This window comes from Aquila chrysaetos, chromosome 13, assembly GCF_900496995.4.
Source record: "Aquila chrysaetos chrysaetos chromosome 13, bAquChr1.4, whole genome shotgun sequence".
Taxonomy (NCBI): domain Eukaryota; kingdom Metazoa; phylum Chordata; class Aves; order Accipitriformes; family Accipitridae; genus Aquila; species Aquila chrysaetos.
In genome coordinates, this window is record NC_044016.1 from 18,414,596 (window position 1) to 18,434,627 (window position 20,032).

The 20,032-nt window shown below is 41.2% G+C and overlaps 1 protein-coding gene across 1 annotated transcript in view; it reads left to right on the forward strand.

The window, feature by feature from the left end:
• SUPT7L (SPT7 like, STAGA complex subunit gamma) overlaps positions 1–18,606 on the forward strand; it is a 23,432-nt gene extending 4,826 nt beyond the window's left edge. Inside the window, exons 2-4 of the mRNA XM_030034431.2 lie at positions 10,990–11,314; positions 13,194–13,431; positions 18,121–18,606. Of these exons, the coding sequence (XP_029890291.1) occupies positions 10,990–11,314; positions 13,194–13,431; positions 18,121–18,383 (826 nt within the window). The 3' untranslated portion in view covers positions 18,384–18,606. The remainder of the gene's footprint in view (positions 1–10,989; positions 11,315–13,193; positions 13,432–18,120) is intronic.
• Positions 18,607–20,032: the final 1,426 nt, after the last annotated feature.

Here is a 20,032-nt window from a genome sequence, read left to right on the forward strand (position 1 = left end):
CATACAATAATTCATAAGGACTGACTGAGGTTCCACTCTTTGGCTGTATTCTGATTCGTAATAATGTCAATGGAAGTGTTTGAGGTCATTTTAAATTAGTCTCTTGACAAATTTTGCTTATTTGTCTTTTAAAGGTTTGATTCATTCTTTCTACTTTCCCACTGGATTGTGGCCTCCATGGGGTATGTAAATCCTATGTGATACCCAGAATTTTGTTAACATTTTGGATCACTTCTGCAACAAAGTGTGGACCTCTGTCAGAAGAAATTCTAATAGGAACTTTAAACCTTGGAATTATTTTTCGTAGTAACCATTTTACTACTTCTTTTGTTCGTGTGGAACGACAGGGAAAAGCTTCTGGCCATCCTGTAAAAGTATCAACCCCCACCAGGATGTACCGATACCCATTCTGTCTAGGTAGTTCTAAAAAATCTACTTGCCAATAATCTCCAGGCTCTGTACTAGATTTTATTCGACCTCTTTGAACCTTTTTTCTGATTATTGGATTATTTTTCAAACATACTTCACATTTTGCAGTTATTATTTTAGCTATTCTTAACATTCTAAGCGATACCACTTGTTTTTGTAGGGAAGTTACTAAGGCCTCTGCTCTCCAGTGACACTCCTGATGCTTTGTTTGAATTATTTCTTTCATCAAAAAGGGTGGAACTACCACCTGTCCTTTAGGTGTTATCCACCATCCGGCTAGGTTCTTCTTAGCATTTAATAATCGACCTAGCTTATCATTCTTCTCTGTGTATTTTGGTTCTTCCCTAGGGAGAGTTACTGTTTTGGAGGGAATTAATGCCATTTGCAATGTTCGTTCCTTTGTTACCTTTCTTGCTGTTCGGTCGGCTAAATTATTTCCAGCAATTTCCTTTGTGTTTCCAATTTGATGTGCTTTACAGTGCATGATTGCTACCTGATCTGGTTTCTGAACTGTTTGTAATAATTGTAAAATTTCATCTTGGTGTTTAATATTTGATCCCTGGGAGGACAATAATCTTTTTTCTTTCCACAATGCTGCATGGACATGTACCACTTCAAAAGTATACTTTGAATTTGTCCAAATATTTACTTTCTTTTCCTCGCTTAGTTCTAAAGCTCGAATCAAAGCAATAAGTTCCGCTTTCTGAGCTGAGGTGGTACTTGGCAATGCTTCTGTTTCTATAACTGTGGTGTCTGTTGTTACCGCATATCCAGTGTATCGAACTCCTTGTTCTATAAAGCTGTTACCATCTGTATACAGGTCCCAGTCCGGTCGCTCCAATGGTACATCCTTTAAATCTTCACGACTGGAATAAACATACTCAATAGCAGCCAGGCAATCATGTTCCAATTGTCCTCCTTCCTGTATGGAACTTAAAAACACAGCTGGATTTGCCAGGTTAGTTGCTTTTAAAATTACATCATCTTGTTAAGTTAATATTACTTGGTACTTCATCATTCTGCTCGGAGATAGCTAGTGTCCCCCCTTTTGTTCTAGAACAGTTTTTACCATGTGTGGGACATAGACTGTTATTGTTTTTCCTAAAGTCAATTTCCGAGGTTCTTGTATAATCATCACTGTTGCAGCCACTGTTCTAAGACAATTTGGCCACCCCTTTACTCACTGTGTCCAGTTGTTTGGAGAAGTAGCCGACTGGTCGTTTCCAGTTCCCCATCTTCTGGGTTAACACACCAAGTGCCAGGTGTTGTCTTTTATGAACGAACAGCTGAAAACCTTTAGTTAAATCAGGGAGGCCTAAAGCAGGTGTTAACATTAAAGCGTGTTTTAACTCTGTAAAGGCCCTTTGCTGTTTTGGACCCCACACAAAGGAAGAGTTCTTTTGGGCCTCATATAACGGTTTAGCTATTAGACCGTAGTTCATGATCCAAAGAAGACACCACCCTGCCATTCCCAAGAACGTTCTAAGTTCATGGATATTTTTTGGCTCAGGTATACTACAGATGGTTTCTTTGCGATCTTTTCCCAATTGTCTCTGCCCTTTTGAAATCTCAAAGCCCAGATATATCACAGTCTGACATGCTATTTGGGCTTTCTTCCTGGATACTTTGTACCCATTTAGTCCCAGAAAATTCAAGACATTAATGGTTACCTGTATGCAGGTAGATCTTTCTTCTGTAGCAATCAATATGTCATCTATATATTGTAAAAGTAAATGTTCAGGCCTTGGTTTGTCCCGTTTCCAGACTTCAAGCTCTTTTGCCAGCTGGTTTCCAAAAATTGTCAGGCTATTTTTAAATCCTTGGGGTAGTCTTGTCCATGTCAGCTGCATCTTTCGCCCAGTTTGTGGATTTTCCCATTCAAAAGCAAACAACTTTCTGCTTTCCTTCTCCAAGGGTATGCAAAAGAAAGCGTCTTTTAAATCAAGCACTGTAAACCACTGATGAATCTCCTTCAACGCTGTTAACAATGTATAAGGATTTGTAACCACAGGATATGTGTCTTTGGCTATTTGATTTACTGTTCTCAAATCTTGCACTAACCTGTATTCTCCCGAGGGTTTTCTAACTGGTAAAATAGGAGTATTATATTCAGATTCACATTCTTCCAAAATTTTATACTTCAAAAATTTGTCAATCAATTTCTTTAACTCTTGTTTAACTTCTGGTTTAATTGGGTATTGTTTAATTTTTACTGTTCTTGCATCTTTTTTTTTTTTTTTTAGATCTCTTTTTTTACAGGTGCTGTTAATTTTGATTTACCAGGAATATCTGTTTCTCACACTGTAGGGATCACTGCAAAATCTACCTCTGGTGGAATTTCCTGCTCCTCCACTTTTTCTTGTACCATTAGGATTTCTTCTGTTTTTGACTCAGGTATCTTCAAAAAGAGTTTTCCTTTCTTAAAAACAATTTGTGCATTTAATTTAGATAACAAATCCCTTCCTAACAAGGGTATCGGGCATTCTGGTACATACAAAAATTCATGTGTAATTATTTTATTTCCAAATTTCAAATCCAGAGGTTGCAGGAATGGTCTGTTTTCTTTTTTCCCTGTTGCTCCTACTATGTTTGCCGTTTTTGTTCCAATTTTTCCTGTACAAGTATTTAATACTGAAAATGTCGCTCCTGTATTCACTAAGAATTTAACTTCTTTTTCCCCCAGCTTAATTATAACCAGAGGCTCAGCTGGGTTCCCCTTTGGTCCTCTTCATTCATCCAAAACCATCATTCTGGCTACCTCTTTCTGAATATTTCCTCCTGAACACTGCACATTTTTAGGACAATCTCTTCTCCAATGTCCTTCCTCCCGACACAAAGCACACTGATTCACTCCTAAGGGGGTATTAAAATTCCGATTGCTAAAATTCATAAATCCTCTTCGTCCACTGCCACCTCGTCCTCTTTCTCTACCTCGTCCTCTGTCTGCTGTTCCTGTGATTACGGCCAGTAATCTATTTTCTCTGATTTTCCTTTCCTCTTTTTCCCTGTTATTATATACTTTCCATGTTGTCTCCAACATTTTATTCAAACTCCTTGAATCCTCTCCCTCCAGCTTCTGAAGTTTCTTTCTTATGTCCGGTGCCAAGTGCCCCATAAAAATCAAAGCCAACTGTATCTGAGCCGCCTCTGTTTCTACTCTTAACTCAGTATATTTTCTGGCAGCTTCCTTCAATCTTTCCAGAAACACTGAGGGAGATTCATTCTTATCTTGCCTCTCCTCATATAATTTAGACCAATTCAAAGATTTAGGCATAGCATGTTTAACTCCATATAAAATCCATTTCTGATACCGACTCAGCCTTTCTCTATGTTCTACTTTATTTGGATCCCACTGCGGATCCCCAGACGGAAAATTCTGCTCTAAGGTTCCACCTATTGTCCCACTCAATACAGCCACTTCTGCCTGTGCTTTGCCAGTTTTTAGTACCATTTGCTTTTCTGTATCATCCAACAAATTATCCAAGATCACCTGTAAATCACTCCAGTCTGGATTCTGCGTTCTAATTATAGTATCTACTACTTTGCCAACTCTCTCAAAATCTTCTCTATATACTCCAGCTGCCTGCTTCCAAGCCATCAAGTCCACAACCAAAAAGGGCACCTTTACATACGCTGGTCCATTGTTACCAACTCCCTGTCTCAAGGGAGCTATTGTTTGTGCCTGCTGTCGGGTCCTTCGAGAAATGGGGGTATGAATCACAACTTCAGACGGTCCTTCCCCTGCATTCTCTATTCCACTGCTTTCTGGTTCTTCCATCTGTTCCCTATGCTCTAACTCCCAATTCCTTCCTCTCCTGGGAGGGGATATATCTAACTCTGGCCCTTCATCCTCTTTGGGGGCAATATCACATGCCAGACAACATTTCTTCTCTTTCTTATTATTAAAAGTTATAGCCATTACCAAATTGTCCCTACTAACTAGCTTGCACTCATTCTGCCAATCTCTTCTCTGCCTTAAGTAAAAAAATAAATCCACATGAGGTACTTCATTTCCCTTCTCTTCTACAAAACAACATTAACTGCAGAATGGTGTTATAATTCAGTGTCCCATTCACGGGCCACCTTTCCTGATCCTCTAATGTATACAGAGGCCACCAATGATTACAATAGTCAATCATTTGATTTTTTTACGTAAATCATCATACAATTCACCCCAATGTGCCAACAAACATCCCAACGGAGATGGTTTTGGTATCTTTCCATCAGTGGACAAATTTCCCATACTCTTACTCTTAAATAATTTGGCAAATGCCATTATGTTTATACCCAATACCAAATATCTATTAAATATATAACAAATATCAAAAATCAATAATCAATTGTCAGATGTTAAATACCAAACCAAATACCAAATGCCAAATATCAAATACAAAGTTTCAAATACCAAATACATATATCAAACACCAAATATTAAATAAATACAAATAACAATTGTTGCCAGGTAATGGAGTCCACCTACTTGCCTAGGGCACGGACAAAGCCGACTTCCCTAAGCAAGAGTCATAACCAATATCCCCTGGCAAAATTATTAACCAGCAAATATATTCACACTTTATAACTTCCAACTTCAATAAGAGACACTACAATCGTTGCCAAGACTCACTTCATGCTCAATTGCACATCCCACACTTACAACACTCACGATACTTCCAAGTACACAATATATCTCACTTTTTTTTTCCTTTTTTTTCCTTTTTTTTTTTCCTTTTTTTTTTTCCTTTTTTTTCCTTTTTTTTTTCCTTTTTTTTTTTTTCTTTTTTTTTCTTTTTGGTTTTTTTTTTTTGTTTGTTTGTTTTTCTTTCTTTAGAATTTGGGACTCAAACCCAAAATTTCCAAAATGCTTTTGAAGCTGGGACTCTAACCCAGAATCCTCAAAAGTTGTGGGACTCTAACCCACTCCCAAATTGTCCAACCCAGCAATAGCTTTCGCTTATGTCTTACGGGCAGACGCCTAGGCTTCTACTTCCTTCAGGATCCTTTTGTCCAACCTTGCGCAGCTTTCGCCGCGTCTGACAGGCAGACGATACTGGTGGGACTCTAACCCACTCAGGGGGACTCTAACCCCAAACAATACCGGTGGGACTCTAACCCACTCGGGGGGACTCTAACCCCAAACAATACCGGTGGGACTCTAACCCACTCGGGGGGACTCTAACCCCAAACAATACCGGTGGGACTCTAACCCACTATCCTTAATATTTAAAAGAAGTGTCTTACCAAAATCCAGGGGACGTCGCAAAGAGCCTTATGGATCGGGGATCGATGGGTATCCCCGAGAAATCCTCGGTGCCGGCAGGAACCGATCGGTCCCCGACTCCTCCGGTCTCTCTCAGCGAGGTCCCATCTGGGTCGCCAAAACTGTTACCGAAAAGCTCGGAATGAAGAACTTATCAACACCAATTTAGTGTAGATAAGCAGACACTTCTTTATTGACGGCCGGGTGCGCGGGCGAGTCCTCTCACGAACCACGCACACCTGTCTTCAAAACAATACACCTTATATTAAGACTTATCGATACATATTCATTAGATTTCCAAGAAAAGTTATACATATTCATTAGATTTTTGGGAAATCATTAGCATATGTGAATATCTTTTACGCAGGCGTAGTGAAGGTCTCTCCGAGGCGTGGTAAGTCTTGGAGGTGGGTAGCTTTTGACCAGGAGGTGTGTTTTGGTATTATAATGAAGCAAAGTTCGTCTAGAGTTTATGATTTCTTCATCGATGTTATGGCAACAGGTGCAATCCATCCTTTTTGACAGTAGCTATGCAGTTATCTCTAACGGCTCTAGCCAGGGACCTTCCAGGAGCTTTGTACTGCACATTCTATCTTTGGGGATCGGCCGCTGCGTTCCAAACAGGCCGTTGTCAGGTAACGTACTGACAACTCTTACACCACCCCGTTGTCAGGTATTTCTTTATCTTGTTATTTAAGTTCTAAATGTTTCTACTAGATGATTTTAGTCAATTTCTCCGGCCTTGATACGGGGCTATACAGGGGATTTTACAGCAGACACTGGTTGGTGGTTAAATATATAAAATACAACATACATATGATTTTGCTAAAATATTAAAACTAAATATGATTAATTCTAACTAATAACAAATTAATGACAAATCAGTAACAGGAATACACAATAAGGGATTAACATTTGGTTTTGGTTGGTATAGAAACAGAAGGTAAGCTTAAAGCATAATTGATGATGAATGAGTAAGGAACTGTAGACTTGAAACTACCATTTGAACAGGAGGCTCTTACCATAATACGGCTGCTAGCTTTTCCTTCTCTGTTCAGCTTCCTCTGATTAGCATGGTTCCGTCTTCAAAAGAAACCTAACCTACTCATTATGTGCCTCTTCAGATGCTTTTTCTTTTTTGTGCATGGTTGGTTTCTTAACAGATTTCTCTGCCATTCTCTCATTTGCCTTCCTGACCATGTTGGATTTGTGCTTTGCATTGAAAGATAATCTGAACGAAATTGGAGGCTTGCAATGGGAAGACAGTTCATAGCAGAATGGCTTGTAGTTAAGAAATGTCTGTACAGAAGTAGGGATCGGTGTAGGTGGGATAACAGGTTTAATGTTGGGAAGGATTTGGATCAGTGGAAATTAGAGCAGGCAGAATGTACTTCCCCTGCTGGACTAAACACTTTGGCTTAGCCCCTAAACTGTCTGGTCTTCTGGGTTGGGCCACTGGGACCCAATTTATTTTCCAAATGTTACCTATTACCTCTTGCCATTATCTATTCAGCAGCTTCTTTTTATACCTATGCAGCCTTCTGTAGACATAGCAGAGATATTTAAGAAGAGGTTTACTCAGGAAGAGGTGAAAAGAGGCCCTTTTCCAAAAGGAAATAACTTTCTGGTTTGAGTTAGTGTGCTGTGTGCTTTGATGCACTGACTAGTATAATCTTGGTTTTTCCAATGTTCTCCTTTATTTTACAGTTTTGGGGGAAGTGGCTCTGAAGCGAATTTGTTGCACCTCATTTGGTAGAAATTCAACTCCACCATGTAATGTTTGATAAAATTGATGTCTTCAAAGGAAAAACAATCCCTCCCTCCATCTGCTGCTAGCTTATGCGCACCTAGGAGGGAGCAGAGCCCTTTAATCCGTTATTGCAGTTGAGTGAACCTCGCCTGTCGATCCTCGTACTGACTTAGCCCAAACACTTTCCCCTGAATATAGTTGCACGGGAAATGAACCATGAGATCTCCTTCCCTCTAAGAAAAACAGCCTTACAGGAGAGGGGCTTGGGTGAATGGATTGTGGTGCCTTTGGGTAATGTCTTGTTGACACAGAAGATGGGCCTTTTGTGAGTTCTGAAACCTTATTAATCCTGAAAATAAGCCTGGTTGGCATAGACGGACAGTTTTCTGTTGTGAGGTTCTGCATGTTGCAGGTTTGCTGGCAGCAGTGGGAGAAGGCTGGGCTTCAGTTCTGATGAATCTGTGGCTTGGCAGGTAGATTTCTGTCTGGAATATCATCTAGTGTTGGTGACCCGTATATAAAAATATAGATCCTATTGGAAATACAAAATTGAAGAGTGACAAGTTGGCCAGTACTTGTGATAAATTTCATACTATATATTCTGTAGAGATGATCAACTGCAAGTCACAGGCCTAACTGCCGGTCTTGTTAATCTCTGGTGACAGAACTTTAGGGATTAAAGTGCTCTTGTTTACTTGCAGCTGTATGACCCTGGTAATATGTTAAATAGGTTTCGCTTTGGATGGTAGCTGGATGGGGAGCCTTTCAGGAAAGCAGTAAGTGGTGCAGAGGGTGGCATTCTGCATAATGATAGTATCTGGAAGGGTGCTTTTGTAGGTGCTACGTACCTGGATGGGATCAAAGACCAAGGCTCTTTACCTATGATCATCAGGTAAAAGAACTTTGCTGCTCCTTTTTGGGAAGGCTTGACATTAGGTAGCTGCTTTCAACTTAAATGTGTCTATATGTCTGGTTTTGTTTATGTGCGTTCTTATCAGACAGTACTTGAAGGTTAAAGGAGATGAAGAAGAAAAGATATTTTCTCATTTGTTGTTTTCTGTTAACATCTACAACAATATTTCAATGTATGCTGTCTAATCAGGCTTTTAATCATCTTCCTCTATTGTTTATTGTGGGAAACAGGAAAACAAGAGAAGAAAACGTAAGAAAAACAAAACATAATTGACTGACTTTACCAAGAACAAGAGGTGGGGATTTGGATTTGAGTACAGTACCTGAAATTTCTTTTCTCTCTGTCTTTAATTGATTAGATTTCAAGTTGATTATATCCCTTTCAGCATAGTGACCTAGCCGCATTTTAATGCTGGCAATTAGTTTCTTTTCCTTTAGGAGTTTAAAAGAGTTACAACATTCTTTGCTGCTTCCGAGCAGTGATATGCATTGCTAAATGGTTGTTGTGCTCTACTTTATAAGGGGCTGAGTATTCTGCTTGGGCTTGCCAAATTCTGTGTCTAGTTTAAGTTTGTCCATAGTGTTTTGATTGAATGGCAGAGCATCGGTAATGGCTCTTTCTTTGTCTCTGTATTAATAGTAGTCTGGTGTTTGGTGTTTTTGGTAGCATAAGATGCTCTCAACTGATGGCTGCTGGACGGCTAGGTATGTCCTTTATATGTGTTAAAAAAGAAGAGATTCTTTTTTATAGGCATAAATTTTGATGCTTGTTTTCTGGTTGGTTTTGTTTGATGTTTGTTTTTTTTCTGTTGTAACCTCCTGGTCCCAGTGTTGTATGAGACATATGGCTGTTTGTGAACTTCAGAAATCTGTCACTGGGAGGTAGAGGGGGGAGTGAGGGAGATGTAAAACCAGTATGGGTGACACTTGGTTTATAAGGGAACCGATTGATGATCTTTTAATTCGTATTGTCAGAGCACCTGCTGTCTTCTTTACAAAGTAGTTACATAATTGAGTAGGAATTGGGGTGTGAGTCATTTTCTAGCAATTAATAACTGGGATGAATCCGTGACCTGAGAGCCACATGCTGTTCTTAATATACACTTAGAAATATCATCATCTGCAGCTCTTAATATAGTGTGATTCCCCCCCTTTATTTGAATAACCAGAAAGTGCTGAGCTGGTGTTCTTGAAAATGAATGATTTTGGTCCTGATAGCTCTGAGTTTAACGTTCCATTTTTACTCCCCTGAAATGTTACCTTTTTTTACTGCTGTGTTTCAGCGGTTTTCTATGGGTCAGTTCGGAGGATCAGTGAGAACTGAGGCTCTGTGACCCAGCATCTCAGCGAGACTGAAGGGTACCTAATGCACCTGTTGGAGAAACAAGAGTAGTGAGGATTTTATCAAGGCATCAATGCTGTCTGTGTACTGTTTGATCAGGTCTTGTTACTGGAAAGAGTGTGGTGATACACAAGTAATGTAGGATGAGAGCGAGGCAAGTCTCAGGGTGGACTGTGGAAGATGTTGGGAAAAATTGATCAGAAACAGATGAAGGGTGAAATTGTTAGCTTAATTCTGCCATTGGTACTGAATGACGTGTAAAAAAGCATATAAATACTATACTTAGCAGAAAGGAAATTTCATTTTTTGACATCAGCATTTGAAGACCATGTTACTGATGTGGGCAAATACATCACATGCATTTAATTGTGGGTTGAAAAATCTGGTAGAAGTATGTTTACCTTTCAGAGGCCTTGCCCTGTATCATCTTCTCTTTTTCCTATGTGGAATTTCTATTTGTTAACTCATCTTGATGAAAAATTTGATTGCCTGACTGTAAATGAATGATGTTTGAAGTGCTCAAGTCAGTTGTTCTCCATCATCTTCATCCTGCACGGTCACTCCTTCCTGCTTAGCAACACCAAGAAGACAGGTCTGAAACCCAAGGCTGGGGAATGCTGCTCTACAGCAGAACCTCTCCAGGCCTGGTGTTCACTTCTTAGGTTGCATATGGGGATACTTCTTTCAGTATCATGCTTAGTGGTTACTGGAAATGAGGGGAGGGAAATGGTCTTTTTGGCTACAGTGTACCTTTATGAAATGTATGTGTATCCTGTTTCTTGCTTTTTATGTGTGTCTTTTGCATTATAAATGCAGATCTTGTCTATCCCAGAAGCCTTTGTATCTGACTATTAGGCCTATGACATCAGAGATAATGTGGAAGGGAAATGTAATTAACTGAGAGGGGAAATGATTTGCATTCATGTTATTTAAAATGTCTTTTTTTGTTTGTGTCAAGGACCTATTTAATTCACATCTCCAGGAGAAAAGCTCTTGGGTGGGAAGGGAGTTGCTTAAGGGTCCAGAAGATTTGCATCCCACATTCATGCATTACCCAAGGAATCTTCTGGCATTAGAAGGGAAAATGAAAATTGGCAGTGCTGATTTGGAGGGAGGGGAAGAAGGCAAAGCAGATAAACCCTTACTAGGTAGTGTTCCTATGTAATGGAGAAGCTGTGGAGAACCCAAATCAATCTGCCTTCCCTTTGTACATCATCTTATTACTGACAATATCTCTTCAACTGATACATTCCTTTCAGTTTTTGGAGGTGTGCTATTTTTGTCTTTTCTGGTTTTTAGAGGAAAAGGGGAGCCAGTGACTGAGCTGAGTTGGTCCTCCTGTCGGCAGCTTCTCTACCAGTCAATGGCCACCATCCTGGCTCACACAGGCTTTGAGTGTGCCCATGAGAGTGTCCTGGAGACCCTGACAGACATTGCCCATGAGTACTGCTTGAAGTTCACCAAACTGCTGCGCTTTGCTGTGGATCGAGAAGCTCGACTTGGGCACACCCCTTTCCCTGATGTCATGGAGCAGGTCTTCCATGAAGTGGGCATTGGCAGTGTGCTCTCACTGCAGAAGTTCTGGCAACACCGCATTAAGGATTATCACAGCTATATGCTTCAGGTGAGAACGGCAGTAGGGACCTGACGGCACCAGTAAATGTACCCCCAGTACAATTGCTTATTCTTGTAGCAAATCCTGGGTCTTACTGAAGTAAAATCCAATCAGAAAACCTCTTGGGTGTGGAGGGGAGTCATCAAGGAAAAGAGAAACAGGATTTTTTTTTTACTGGAAGACAGAGCCCCTTATTTGTGTCCCTACTGAGGCTAAGAATGCTCTACTGATGGTTTGTCTGGGCTTAAGAGGAGGCCCCAGCTCTTGAGTGGCCCAGACAAAAATATCAAGTAGAGGTAAAAACCTCTGAATTTTCTGCTTTAATGGCGTATTTGGCTGCTTACCATTTCAGAATACAAGTAAGCAGATGAACAAAAATTACTTGGCTGTACAGTGGCTTGTGTTTGCTTAAGTAAGGGGTGACTTGCTTAAGCTTTAAGAGTATAGGGTAGTATTGTGCTGATCTGAGTTGTCACACAGGTGCTACCTTCCACTCTAGAGGGGACTGTACTTCTGTGGAGAAAGAAGAGGAATTGCTAAATTCCTTGGAATAAGAGGTGCCATATCAAAATAGATAGTAAGAATAAGGGTATGGTTTCTCTTGGTCCAGGTATTCTGTGAAATTAAACATAGGCGTTTTATTTGAATGATATAAGACTGTCTGCCTGTTGTGGACTTACAGAAATGCAAGGATTTGAAGTGGAAATTTTACTCCTACTCATCAAAAACAAGACTTGAATCAAGTAGGTGGCCCATGGCCAAAGGCAAAACCTGTCATCCCTTCCTCCTTGTCATGTTATCTGAGTGCCAGTTGACTTATCTTGGAGCAGCTACCTCGTGCTCCTTCTTTTCCCAGGGTTGGCATCTTGTGGCTTACAGAGGCAGTATAAATCAGAGACACCTGTAAGTGCATGTAATATGTAAATTGTGATGGGCTCTGAGGTTTGGGCATAAAAATAACATCATCAAGATCTGTCTTCATTAAAAACATTTTTGTTCAAAAAACAGTTCATTTTTGTTCATGTCTTTGTTCAGATGTTTCCTTTTGGAACTTGGCTTTTCTGCATCATTCTGCTAATGCAGTTCCCTCTCATCCTGCAGCTGGTCATTGTCTTATTTGTTCTGCTCTTCATGCAGGGCTGAGGTCCACAGTAGCCTCTGTATTTGGAAGTATATCTAGAAGGGGGAAACAGGCTTTGCTATTCTTTTCCTCCTTGCTTCTGGTGTTAAAAAGCCTTGGGCTTTTCCTGAGCACGGTTCACTGACTGTTGGGATTCAGTGGTATAAACAAGCATTTGTTAGAAGCAGATGAAATCTGAAATTTTTAATTTAATTGCTTACAGTTCTTAAGTTTCTAGAAGTACAGGGCAGAGTAGTTCTAAATCTCATTCCTGTATTTGTTTCAATTCTCTGACCGCAGAAAACTTCTGTGTGTTTTGCTGTGAATCTGACAGAAGGTGCCCAGGCTTTGCCCAGTGGTGACTACAGAGCTGATGAATATCTGAGCTGCTTGTTTTTTAATGCTGGAGTAAATTTGTTACTGGCGGATGAGACGCTTTGCTTTTGTTTCGTGCTCTGTTTAAATTTCTGGGCCTCATCATCACTGTCTGTGAAATAAAGGTGCTTGTATTTATCAAGTAGATGGATGTGCTAATGGATTAAACCTCTTATTAAAGTCCCTTGTTACAGGACAGAAAGTGTTCTTAAAGGGGTGTGGGAGGGGTGGGGAATCTTTCCTGTGTAGCTGATAACCTGTTTACTTGTTCATTCAGGTCAGATGTTAATAATATTCTGGGAGCAGAGCGCACTGTAATGTAATTGCCATCAGAGTCTCTGAAGTCACTCTGACCTTTCTGGCCTCTTTTCCACCCCCACTGATCTTTGACAGGTTAGCAAGCAGCTCTCTGAAGAGTATGAGAAGATTGTCAACCCTGAAAAGGCAGCAGAAGACACAAAGCCTGTGAAGATTAAGGAGGAACCTGTTAGTGATATTACTTTCCCCATAAGTGAGGAGCTGGAAGGAGATCTGGCTTCTGGTGATCAGTCTTTGCCTGTTGGAGTCCTTGGAGCTCAAAGCGAGCGCTTCTCTGCCAACTTGGAAGTAGAAGCTTCCCCGCAGACTTCAGGTAGAGGTTTCTCGCTACTGCTGGAAACAGTCTATCAGGTGTTGCATGTGATCTTGTTTCTATTTTTAAGAGCAGATCCCAATGTGAGGAAGGAGAGGGAGAAAAAAAATTAGGTTTTAATAAAAAGATTTGGATGGGAGAGAAACCCTTGCTTGCTTTCTAAATACAAACCCAAAGAATTAAAGGTACCGATTATGAAGATTTGTTAAATATTTACTCCATTCGTGGACCCTGTAGAACACAAAATGCTTTATATGGTGTTTATTTTTAGGGGATCATTAAAGTTCTTGGCTTTGTTACTGGTGTGAGGTAGATTGTTTTCCTACAGTGATGGCCCAAGGGCTTTACTGTTGTTTTGTGAACTAGGGTATTTGCTGCAGATGTGGATACCGGGGGTTTTTTCCAGTCTGATGTAACAAAGACAAAAATAACTTTGGTGTTTATATGTATATATTTTAGTTTAAAAGAGACTAGAGTTTTATCCTTGATTCTAGTAAGGAAGGTACTGGATTTTTTTTTTTTTTTCCCCTTTCTTTTTTTTCCAGGTAATTTTGGATTCTTTTCCAGAGATTCATGTTATTGAAAAGCTGAAGGTCATGTTCCTTGTGACTGGAGTAAACTTAAGACCCTGTATAGGTTAGGCACTGAATGAGTTATAGAAATACTAATGATACTTGGTGCAGTCCTCCATATTCAGAAGTCACTGTGGTAGTGATAATCGTTGCTTTATCAAAGCTTATCAATGACTTATGTGAAATGGGCTTGTGGGTGTCTCTCCTGTTCTAGCATCTCTACCCCAAAGCCTGCTGTAGTTAGCTGAAGCTGTGGAAAGTGAAATGGTGAGTCAAGTAGTGGGGTTATGGAGACTGCACTCTTTTCCTCAAAGTGTCATCCCTTGATGTCGGTATTGAAGCTCACTGGTGGCCAGCGTGGGAGAATCTGCTACAGCTGTGCCTTTTCTGTATCTATATGCAAATTTTATTCTGTGCACCATTTAGTAGTGCTGAATTTTCTGGAAAATGGAGAAGACATTCTTCTCCCAAAGAAACCCAATTTTGATATTTGTATAGAACTTTCTGAACTCTGGAAATCTCTGCAATAGTAACTGTTTCACTTAAAAATCTGGTTAAAAACCAATGAAGCCTATCCCCCTATTAACCCTAAACTAAGTAGCATATATAGTGAGGTTAGAGTATACCTGTCGTGGTTTAACCCCAGTCAGCAACTAAGCACCACGCAGCCGCTCACTCACTGCCCCCCCCAGGGGGATGGGGGAGAAAATCAGTAAAAGAAGTAAAACTCATGGTTGAGATAAGAACAGTTTAATAGAACAGAAAAGAAGAAACTAATAACAATAACACTAATAAAATGGCAACAGTAATAATAAAAGGATTAGAATATACAAGTCATGTACAGTGCAAATGCTCACCACCTGCTGAGCGACACCCAGTTAGTCCCTGAGCGGTGATCCCCCTGCCCCCACTCCCCCAGTTTATATACTAGACGTGATGTCACATGGTATGGAATACCCTTTTGGCCACTTTGGGTCAGCTGCCCTGGCTGTGTCCCATCCCAACTTCTTGCGTTCCTCCAGCTTTCTTGCTGGCTGGGCATGAGAAGCTGAAAAGTCCTTGACTTAGTATAAACACTACTTAGCAACAATTGAAAACATCAGTGTGTTGTCGACATTCTTCTCATACCTAACTTAAAGACATAGCACTATACCAGCTACTAGGAAGACAATTAATTCTATCCCAGCTGAAACCAGGACAATACCTCTGAATCCATTAGTTGTTTTTTTTTAAAATAGCACATTCTGCTGAGTTTTAAAAAAGCACAAATCCATCTAAAATTTTTCTGGAAGTTCATATTGTTTTCCATAGTACCTCTGAAATGTGAAGTGCTTGCATTTTTGTGAGAGAGGGAACAGCAGACTACTCTGGCCCATCTGGGGTTGCAAGTCATTCATTTGAAAAGCTTTGTATTAGCATCTACCACTTGAGACCCAGAGGTTAGCACGCTAGCTGTACATTAAATGCCTCTTGCCTCTCTGATACCAAATTGATGTTTTCTAATTAAGAATACAAGTGCTCTGTTCCTCCCTGAAAATCCCTCTTCACTTCACAAGGGCCTTTGGAAATCTCATCACTGTGAGAAATCCCAGTCTAGAGCTGGGCAGCCTGGAGAGCGTAATATCATAAGGAGCGAGAAAAAGCTGCTGCAGTTAGGACACCACCATCTCAAAAATACAAGTGTGAGGCCCTTAGAGAGGGCAGCAAGGCTTCAGTGTCTGAAGGCAAAACTCTCGTTACAGCCTTCTGTGTTCTGCTTGTGTTTCTGCTTATGCCTGACGTTGTGGTTGTGGGCTACCTGCTTAATTTCATTGCAGTTGGGGAAATGGAGGCAAAATTGGGGACCTTGTTCTTCCACTCAGCAGGATGACATAAGGATTAGCTCATTTGTAAAGTACTTTGAAATTAAAGTGCTTTGAAGATGAAACGTCCTGTGTCAATGCTTAAGTACTGGTAGTCATTAGTGACACTCTCAATGACAGTTGATAGAGCTGAAAGGAATAAGGCTGAGCAATGAAGAGCAATTGATGAAAGAAAGACACAGTAAGTTTAGCAAGCACCTTTGATTATTGCGTAGAGTGGAGCTGTAATTCTGTGGAACTGGTAGTGTTTTAATGATGTGTCCGTTGTTGTTGAGAGGAATACATTTACTTACAATTAACATAAAAAGGACTTTTCATTAAGGCAACTGGACACCAGCAAGCACTTTCATTCTGGCTTGCTGTCTAACTGCTGAGCTCATGTGGGCTGTGTTACCACAAAGGTCTCCTAAATCCTGGTTTGGGCTAAGCTGCTCTGGAAAAGATTCCTGACTCCTTTGTAAGGGAAAATTCACAGTACAAACATGTGGTGGAAGATTTTTTCTCTGTGTAATTGCTAGTAATAAGGCACTATTGTTAGTAGTATATTGATAATAGGGAATAGTAGTAGGTTTGGCTCAGTACAAGAGGGTTGGTGGTGCTTTCAAACTGTAGCCAAGCCTCTTGAGACACAAGGTTTGGAAAGCCTACTAAAACTGGTTTCCTAGGTTTTTTTATTTTCCATGTGAATTTAATGCCACACAGAAGGGACCAGATTTAAAAGTGAGAAGATTTCAGCCTTTGTTCGGTTCTGGGTTGTCTATACCCATCTCAGCAAGGGGCCCAGTTAGTGTACTTTTAATAGGTTTTGTGTCTCTCTTAAAACTGTAAATAAGCAGAAATAATGCAATCTATAATTACTGCTCTTGGGGAGAAAAACATGTGGTGTTATCAAGAAATATGGTTTCATAATCTTGTACAGAAAAATCTCAATCTGCTCAGATTGCATGCTAGTCCAAAAGTTAAAAAAAAAAATAAAAATGGGGGGAGCTGTTTTCCAGCAGGATATCTGTGAGGTTGAGCCAAGAGGGTTTCTTGCCACTCTGCTGAAGGATGGGATGAGACCTGCGGGTGTTGAGTACAAGGAGACAGGCAGTCAGGTGGCTGACTGCAGCTCTGATATCCCTGCATTTCAGTCCTGGAAGTGGTATTTGAGACTGTTCATCTATCAAGTCCTCTGCCCTCTCACTTCACCTCCTGTCGTGGTTTAACCCCAGCCAGCAACTAAGCACCACGCAGCCGCTCACTCACTCCCCCCCGCCCCCCAGTGGGATGGGGGAGAAAATCAGGAAAAGAAGCAAAACCCGTGGGTTGAGATAAGAACGGTTTAATAGAACAGAAAAGAAGAAACTAATAATGATAATGATAACACTTATAAAATGACAACAGCAATAATGAAAGGATTGGAATGTACAAATGATGTGCAGTGCAATTGCTCACCACCCGCTGACCGACACCCAGCTAGTCCCCAAGCGGTGATTCCCTGCCCCCACTTCCCAGTTCCTATACTAGATGGGATGTCGCATGGTATGGAATGCCCTGTTGGCCAGTTTGGGTCAGGTGCCCTGGCTGTGTCCTGTGCCAACTTCTTGTGCCCCTCCAGCTTTCTCGCTGGCTGGGCATGAGAAGCTGAAAAATCCTTGACTTTAGACTAAACACTACTTAGCAACAGCTGAAAACATCAGTGTTATCAACATTCTTCACATACTGAACTCAGAACATAGCACCGTACCAGCTACTAGGAAGACAGTTAACTCTATCCCAGCTGAAACTAGGACACCTCCCCTGCAGAACTACCAGAAGTCCAGTATGTCTGACAGCTTAAAAGAGGTTGCTGATGTTGCAAGGACCTCATCATCATGAATGACTTCTGGACTGCCTCTAAGTCCTCCTTATGAAGGGTCTAGTCCATGTGCTGTTGGTGCACTCATTGCTGCCAAGACACTCCTTCTGGAGAGGGAGAGTGATGTGGACTCTGTTTCTCATGGAGAAAACCACGTGGAGGATTTCTGTGAAAGGATAGCATCATATGTTTTCGAGTGGCAATTACTGGGCTACTAAAAGAAAAAAGCCAACAGATTTTTTTGACTGTTTCACACTGGTTGATGTGTTTTATTTCTCTCTCCCACCCCCAGCCTAATTCACCTGTAGCTTTGCTTTTGCTCCTTCTTTACCAGTGCTGCTGTCCCTTGCATCTGCATGCCATTTGTAATTTGTCTTTTTATTCGGTTACTACTGTGTGCTTTTTCTTTCTCTAGGGGCTGAGGTGAATGCTTCCCCGCTCTGGAACTTGTCACAGGTAAAAATGGAGCCACAGGAAAATGAGGAGGCCAATGTACATGGCCACGGGGTCCTAGGCAGCGATGTCTTTGAGGAACCGATGTCAGGCATGAGCGAAGCTGGGATGCCACAGAGCCCCAATGGCTCTGAGAGCAGCTATGGTTCTCATTCTGCTGACAGTCTGATGGGATCCTCCCCTGTCTTCAACCAGCGTTGCAAGAAAAAGATGAAGAAAATGTGAAAAGAGACAGTCTTTTTAATCCTGATGGTATGTAATAGACTTGAAACGAACTAAGAGAGCACTATGATGGCTATGATTCATGAACAGGGCTGGCCCAGGTGTATGAGGGACCTTGCATAAAATTATTATGAGACATTTGGTGTGTAGTGCACTTCAGCTCCCCACCTTGCTGGCTTCTGTACTCCATCCTGACTCATGAGACTGAAGATCACCCTATACATTTGATGGTGTCATGGCTTGCTTTGGCAGATTATTGAGGAGGTTACCAGTGGAAAGTAGTTGTAAGGAGATTTTCTAAGTCATAGAATCATTGAATAACTGGGGTTGAAGGGACATCTTGAGGTCTCTAGTCTCTAATCCAGCCCCCTGCTTGAAGCACAGCAAATTAACATCAGGTTGCTCAAGGCCTTGTCCACCTGAGTTTTTAATATCTTCAAGGATGGTGATGCCAACCCTCCTTGGGCATTTTCCCATATTTGACTGCCCTCGTAGTAAGAAAAAATACAGTCTTGTATCCAGCTGGAATTTCCCATGTTCCAACTTGTGTTCATTGCCTCTTCTATCATTGTTCATCTCCAAGAAGAGTCTGACTCTGTCTTCTCTAACCCACCCATTAAGTGGTTGTATACAATGAGATCTCTTTTTAGCCTTTTCTCTTCTTAAGTCTGAAGAAACCCAGCTCCCTGAGCCTCTCCTTGTACGTCCTGTGCTCCAGCCCCCTAACCAGCTTTGTGGCCTTCAACTGAAATTGCTGCAGTGCCCTTGTAAGGGGAAGCACAAAAGTGGATGCAGTCCTCCAGATATGGTCTCACAAGTGCTGAATAGAGAGAAATAATAATTTCCCTCAATGTGCTGGCTACATTCTTGCTAACTGTTGCAGGCAACAAGGCAGTCAGGGTATTTCACTGGTTGGGGAGCTGTCACTGATGATGATGATGATGACCTCGCAAAGATGCTGTAGAGTGGCTTCACAGTGCCATCAGCCAGCTCCTTCAGTGCCTTCAGATGCATCCTGTCTGGTTCCATGGACTTCAGTATGTCCAACTGGCTTAAGTTCTTGCTAACTTGATCTTCCTCTGCTATAGGTAACACTCTGCTAGTAGACCCAGGGACCTGGCAGGCCTGAAGGCAGACTTCCCCACTGAAAACAGGCAAAAAAAGGTGTTGAGTATATCAGCCTCAAAGTGCAAAGGGAATCCTTTGTCACCAGGTTACCTGCATTGTTGAACAGTAAACCCATGTTTTCTTTAACCTCTCTTTTGCTTCCTGTGTACTTAATAAAGCCCTTCACATTTCTTACCTGTTTCAACTCCAGCTGAGCTTTGGCTTTCCTAACTGTCCCTGCATGCTTGGGCTGTGTCTCTATATCCCTGCTGGCCAGCCCATCCTCACTTCCACCTCTGTGTACTTTTTTTTCTGTGTTTGAACTCAGTCAGGAGTTCCTTGATCATACGTGCTGGCCTTCTGTCATGCCTGCTTTACTTTCTGCTCATCAGAAAGGACTGTTCTACTTTGAGAAAGCTGTCTTTGAAGATAAGGCAGCACTCTTGGGCCCCTTTGGGAGGCCAGGGCAGTCCCTTGTGAGATCCTGCCAAGGTGTTCCTTGAATAAACCAAAATATGTTGTCCTAAAGGTCCAGGACTCTGTCT